Below are 7,269 nucleotides of genomic sequence, written 5' to 3' on the forward strand. Positions count from 1 at the left end.
ACTTTTTAATTATCTCACCATAGATGGTTGTCTGCTGCTTGGACCTGATGTGTGTCTGCTTGTCTGCTGCACGCGATACAAGCAGCCCTGCTGCTCACAGTGTGTGTGTGTGTATGTGTGTATGTGTGTGTGTGTGTTTTGACTCGCTTGCTGTGGTCTGTCTAGACTGCAGATAGGGCAAGACAAGAGTGTGTAGCGGCCCGGCTCCTCTCTTTTCTACTTTTGCTTATTTCCCAGCCTGGCCCATTTCTGCTGTTTCAGGCTAGTGAGTGAATGAACAAGCAGGCCCTGGGCCCAGATTGAACTGTGCAGTAATCCTCTCCAAAGCTCCGCCAGCTCACTGATTGCCTTCATTTTTCAGTGTCACCAGCAGGAAAGCCAAGGCAGTGTACCCGTGCGAGGCTGAGCACGACTCTGAGCTCTCCTTCCAGGTCGGCGCAATATTCAACGCCGGTAAGTGTTATCGCCTACACCAGTCGCTCACTCAGAACCAGGCCTGGCATATTGGATTTGGAAGAAAACCGGACACCCAATCTGATCTTCAATCGGACAGAGAGATGAGACGAAGAGAGGGAGAGTGGGGAGGGGAGGGGCGGGGGAGAGGAGGAGATACAGATTTGCTCTCCAGCCCGTCTGGGAAGAGGCTTGACTGAGCTTTAATCACTCACAGAGGAAATGAGGGTTTTGGAGTTCCTATACTTTTTTATTTCCAGACCCTCTCCTGTGACACGCTGACACTGTAGATATAGTCTTTACTGGGGAACATGTAATCATGTCTTCGATAAGACCCCACAATGCATTGCAATTTAGTAGCTGCTATTGCCAATCATCAATGAGTGCTTACTTAAGTATGCACTAGAAAAAAAAAAAAAAATTTGACACCTACAGTATGTAGGTGTCAAATTTGTTTGTTTTTTTCTTTCCATTTAGAAAGTGGAATTGTATCTTTTTGACAATGTTGGCCATCGTAGTTTCTCAGAGCCAAGTTAACAAAGATATAATGATCTCAAATAATGAGAGTAATGATCTCAAAATCACAAATTGACAGCTGGCAGTAATGAATCTGTAGAGGATAGAACCTTGCCTCGTTCATATTTTAATGTGCGCATTTCCTGTCTTAAGGCCTGTACAGTATAGCCGTCAATGTCCCTGACCAACAATGGTCGAAAGATTTAGAAATTAAAGCTTAGAATGGCAAAATTACATTTATTACAAGGCGGATTTCCAACTCTCAAAAATCATGTTCCCTGAAATAATAAACACAAAATGAATTAAATATCACATACTGTAATATTTCATAAACTCAATTAAATTGTATTAGAGACAATTTTCTTACTCTGAAATTTCATTCAGAGCTTAAACATGATGTTTAGTAAAAGCACAAGTGATTGACGAAGTGTATTTGTTTTGCATTTCAATTAAAATGTCTGGTTACCTTGTTACAGTTTGGAGGATTTTAGTGTAGCTTTGTTTACATTCTGTCTGTGCCTACCAACACTTAGTCAGGCCCCAATGAAGTGATTGACAGCGTTACATAAACTGTTAGGTGATAAGTTAGCCATTAACTAAATAACATCTACAGTGCCTTGCAAAGTATTCAGACCCCTTGACTTCTTGCACATTTTGTTGTGCTATTAAGTTAATTCAAAATGCATTTATTCAGGATTTCTAGTCTGAGTTCTATGCACAGCAGTGTGTTCTATCAAAGTGAAAACAAAATTATATTATAAATTTATGTGAAAGTATGTAATTACAATAACAGAGAAATTGAGTTTGCATAAGTATTCAACTCCTTTGCTGCATTTGGGCTACATTGCCACACTAGCAAAAACTTGTTCAGCATTTGTTATCATCTGTTACTCAGATGTCATGTTTAGATTTTATTTTTTAAACTGAGTCCATGTTCGTTACCTAGATCTTAATGGGACCTAATGGGATTTTAGGGTGTAGGATGGACTCTTTTTGGGGTCTAAATACTTTTGCAAGCCACTGTATATAAAATAATTCAAAGTGTAATCTGCTCACATGTTCCCCTCACCCTAAAAATGGAAGGAAACATGGTCTTGCTTATAATGTCTCAAAAACTCTTGTTCTCGTTATTTATTCTCTTCAGTGCCTTGTCAATTCTATGTTCAGTCCAAATTAAAACGCAAAGCAAAATGACTGACACACTGGGGTATTTGGACAGTTTGAAAAAAAATATTACGTGTCCTGAGGCAGGTTGAGACATGATACAGAAAAAACTTCCTGATGTATTTAATTTTGGAAGCCTAATTATTTTATATCTTGACCGTGGCCTTACAAGTTGCAACTGACAACTGCAAGGATGATTCTGTTGACTTGCGGATGCACTCACAATTTTAAATTGGCTCAATTTGTAGCCAACCGGCAATCCGGGGAGGATTTTAAAGTGGTGTGCCATTTATAAAAAAAAAAAAAAAAATTTAAAAAAAAATGTATGTGCACTGACACATTTGTCATACTACGCAGTTTTTGGGGACCCAGTTTTTGCTCTCGGCTGCTGAGATTCAGCTCATGGGGAAATTCTAGAAAAATGATCAGCTAGATCCAAAAAAAGACTGAAGATGCACAGACAAGATGAGTTGCAGTGTATCAGTAATTACCGTATCCTCTTCAGGGCTCTCTTCTACTAAACCTGACACACACACACACACATACTCACAGCGATCACTGTGTCCCCTACCTGCCCCCCTCCCCACCCTGCCCTCCCTCCGCCGCTGACCCTGTTGACACTGTGTCCTTTCCTGCAGTGACCTCATCCAGAGAGCCTGGCTGGCTGGAGGGAGAGCTGGAGGGAAAGAGGGGCCTCATCCCCGAAAACTATGTGGAGATGCTGTAGCCTCAACGTGAAACCTATGTGGAGACGTAGCCCCAAGTGGAAATGTTAGTGGAGATGTTGTAACCTCCACCTTGATAACTGTGTGGAGATGCCCTTGCCTCAACTCTGAAAAACCACAGCAGAACCTTGTTTATCCAAACCTCACACTTCGAAATCGACCGCTCTCCCGAACAGGCATAATAATGTGACAGTGTGAAAATATATGTTATTACTGGTGGAATATTTTTGACACATAATTATATGCATTTTGGCAGGCAACTAGACTATTTTACACTACTAGAGTATTTTGTGGTGCGTGTGCAGGCATGTTTCATCATTTAGCTTTGGTCGAGAATTCACATGAATTTCAGCATTCTAGTCAATTCATTCTCCTAAGGGACTTCTCCTAATTCGGATGGGTTTGCATTAACAATGTTCTGCTGTGGAAATGTTGCAGCAGAGAGTGAGCATCCTTCTGTCGCACTGCCTCGCACTCTCCTCTGCCCACTTATACATGGTATCCATGAGCTCCAAGTCAATGCGCTCCCATTCTCAAAGGAATATCCTCATATACTGTATGTTGTAATGTCGCCGACTCAACACTCAAATCACTTTAAGAAATTTAAGGAGTTAAGGCGTTCTGCACCAAATCCACTGGCTAAGTTGACACTCTTGGCAATGATGCCCACAATTTAGGTTTGGGCTGCTAAAAAAATATACATATGTGCCTTAACCACCGAAACACCAAGTGTAAATGTATATACGGGTATGTATGAATATGACTAGAGTGTCACTGCTTTCAGTTATAAAAGGTTGCATGTGCTGTAATTTTAAGGATTTTTGGATAGCCACACGAGGCACATTGATATTTTAATTTTGATTATTTAATTGGCACATTGATTGCATGTCTTTTAGAATTTTAAACACTATATTTTGTTTTGTTTTCAGTTACATTTTCAACAGTTGTGAGATTTACACTCCATTGCAGAAAGACAATGAATTGATTATTTGATGCCTGTCCAACTTTTGCGCATTAGGCACTATGGTGTTTAAAAAAACTAGCTTCGGACAGAGTCAAAAAATAGTCAGATTTCAAGGAAAACATGTAATGACTTAATTCAGGTCTTTGCCATGTCCACTGATTTCAGCAAAATAGTTTTTATTGTTTTGTGTTTAATTAAAAATATATTTTTAAGCCCACTTTAGACGCTGCTCAGTGTTTTCTGAGCAGAGAATTGAGACACTCCCGCAAAGTTGACATTTTGCTTTTTGTTATTCTATCTTCATCTTCGATCGAATAAGCAATTAGATGATAAATCAAAGTTTTATTATCAGTAAGACCACAAAATGCAGTATTTCAAAGTTCTACGTCTGTTATGTGTATATAATTATTGTTTTGAAACATCTATAAATGCCAAGTATATTATAAAACTCTCCCTTTTGTGGTGAACAGTTTTTAAGTTGGTATTTTTCATTTGGAATGGTTTTCAGTCAAGTATATACACATCACATACTTTCATCCCTATGCTGTTCAACAAAAGACACTTTCATTTTTCTGAGAGCTTTTGTTCAGTGGATTGTTTTTGTTTTGAATTGCAATTGCAGTAATTTAAGACATTGATTTATGACATTTGTAAAGGGTCTTGGCATCAGTTTCATTTTTATAACATTGGATATCGCCTTGATCAATGTTAAACAAATAAAGATTTTTTTTTTGTTCTTTACTGTTTTATGTATTCTTCCAGTAAAATAAATGGTCTAAATGATAACTTGAAATTAAACTGAATAAGGTCTTGCAGAAAGTTTTTCAATTTAAACAAAAAAAGCTTACAAATATATTACTTCAGTACCTGATTTTGTATGGTTTCAGCAAAGTTATTAGACAATAAGAGGATTGTTTTATGTTTCCCAAAATAGGACTGACATTGTGTTCACTATTCAGAGTGTGGGCCAAAGAGGATTAAGCAAAGCATTGCAGACCACATTTGTTTCTGTGCAGCCAGAATAGTTATAATGAAGAACTGCCTATTTTTTTTTATATATATATTTGGGAAATATATCTATATTTCAACTATATGAAATATAGCTTCATGTCTGATTTTTGCTGAGTCATCCAGCATGTCATTGAGAAGACTGTTCCCCACAGAGTCTAAGAATAAAGTCATGGTTGAAATGAGGATTCATTCTGCAGCAAGTACTGTAACAGTAGGCCATGTAATGTAAGCCTTCCTCTTTATATTGACCTGCACCAGACCATCTGACTAAAGGCCATTTCCAAAATAACTTTCCAAGGGCCTTAAAAATAGATCATCGTAATTTTTCACACAACCAAATACACCCTCTAATCCACCTCCCTTCCTGATCCATTAAGATCCCAGTCTCACGCATGTTAATTCTTGGACTACATCTGTATAATTAACATACTAATGGCCTCCAGGCCCGGTGGTTTGCCCTCAGTTACATAATAACCATCGGCCCGCCACACCCGGACCTCCGGTAAGCGGGCCGATGCGCTGTTCTGCAGCGTTACGCACACACATTGTCCACTCTAAAAATACTGCCGGTTGTCAGGAGCGGCAGTTTTGGCGGGATATATGTCTCCCGGCTCCCTGAAGCAACAGCAGCAGCGATGATTACATAATGAAATGAGGCAGAGCTAATGAGATGGGCAAAATATTCCCCACTATCACCCCACCACCACCACCTACCCACCCGCACGCCCACCCACCCACCCACCCCCGGGGCCCTTCATCATCCTCCCTATGCCAGAATACTGCTGAATCATAGAGACATCCACCCTGCCTGCCTCTCACTCTCCTTTGGACTGTCTGTCAGAAACCATGCCGTATCCCTCTATCTGCCTTCCTTTTTCTGAACGTCTGCATGTCTGTCTGTCTCTCAGGAGTATTTAAAACTCCATCGCTCTCTCCCTCTCTCCTTCCCTCTCTCCCTCTCATTCTCCCTCCTCTGTCTCTCCCTCGCTGTCTTCCTTGTTCTCTTCCCCTTCCACTCTGTTACTCTCGCTGTGTGTCACTCTCGCTCAGCATCTGTGTGCTCCACTTCTTTCCCGCTCCTCTGGGATTTTCAAGTCATTTGTTTATGAAATCAGCAAAGCCCTGTGCATTTATCTTCCCTCCTGAGCATGTGAATATAAACATTAGATCCTGGTAATCTTGGTGGGTCAGCCTCATTACGTGGGCTTTTTTTGAGCCGTCTCACGTAACGCCGAGCAGATCGCTTGACCTGTGGTGTTTGAAAGTGAGAACTGTAACTCTCCCCCGTCTCTGTAATTGCACGCAGTCCGTGTCAGCGTGTGTCCGGCTGGGATGGCGTCTGCGTCTCTACGCCGTCTGCAGTCTCACCATGTCGAGTGAGACTTGAGTCTAGATGTAGGTGTGTGTGCTTCAGTCAAATCCAGCTGGATGTTTTCATTTCCCATTTCCCAGAGGCTTTGGCTGTGTGCCAGCTGTCCTCTGCCTCCCATGGCGCAGTGTCCTTCAGCCCCAAAAAATAGTCCCAGACCATGACTCAGCTTAGATCACAAGCCCTATAGCAATTTACCCAGTAGGTCAGCAGTAGCTATCAGACAATGACATAACTATGTTACACAAAAGTCTCAGAATTTCTGGAAAAAAAGAAAAATGCATGTCTGGGTGTTATGCCAAGATAATAGATTCCAGTATCTTAATCTGGTATCTTCACAGAGTCCACAGCAACTGGAATATAATCATGATAAGACTTGGTGTTGTATCGGGGATGAAAACTGAGTGGGGGGAAAAAAGAGAAAAGTGAAACACAAACGTAAAGCAGAGAGGTTGCAGACAGCAGAGAGTGTGGAAAAAAGAAGAAAAAAAACCTGAGCTCAGAAAGTGGGCCACAGAAGCCGCCATGTGCGCGGGCGCAGCCGTGAAATCAGCCTGATCCAATAGATTCTGTTTATCTGGCACGACTACACAGTGAAAGCTATTGGAAATCTGGGGGAGATTTGGAGAGGGCTGTGGATTTTGAGAGAGAAAAAAAAATGAGCAAAAAAGTAATACTGTCTGCTCTACAGTCTGGCAAAGCAGGCGCGTTTTCAGATCAGCCCTTAACGAGGTTAATGGTGATTTTTTTCTCCACAGGCATGGGGAGAAGTGTTGTGCTGTAAAAGTCTCCTTCTCGCACACTTTATCTTTCTCATTTTCGCTCTCTTCCTCTCATTCCATTTTTTCTTCCCTCTCCTCTCGGTCTCGCTTCCCTCTGATGCTGACTGCTGTATCTGCTGCTGCTCCTCCACACCATTTCTGTTTTGTTTTTTTTCTTCCCATGCAAACTCTGTGTTGTTTGGCTCATTATCCTCCCCAGCCACCAAATGCAGCTGTTGTGGATCCATCCAGATCAAACAACCCATTGGACTCATTTTTAGGACACCTTCTCCAGCTTCTGTCTTC

At 41.2% G+C, this 7,269-nt stretch overlaps 1 protein-coding gene across 1 annotated transcript in view; it reads left to right on the forward strand.

Annotated features, from left to right (window-relative positions):
• The window catches only part of arhgap10 (Rho GTPase activating protein 10), a 49,279-nt gene extending 44,659 nt beyond the window's left edge, over nucleotides 1-4,620 (forward strand). Inside the window, exons 22-23 of the mRNA XM_071923396.2 lie at nucleotides 362-453; nucleotides 2,772-4,620. Of these exons, the coding sequence (XP_071779497.1) occupies nucleotides 362-453; nucleotides 2,772-2,860 (181 nt within the window). The 3' untranslated portion in view covers nucleotides 2,861-4,620. The remainder of the gene's footprint in view (nucleotides 1-361; nucleotides 454-2,771) is intronic.
• Nucleotides 4,621-7,269: the final 2,649 nt, after the last annotated feature.

This window comes from Centroberyx gerrardi, chromosome 3 (genome assembly GCF_048128805.1).
Source record: "Centroberyx gerrardi isolate f3 chromosome 3, fCenGer3.hap1.cur.20231027, whole genome shotgun sequence".
Taxonomy (NCBI): Eukaryota; Metazoa; Chordata; class Actinopteri; order Beryciformes; family Berycidae; genus Centroberyx; species Centroberyx gerrardi.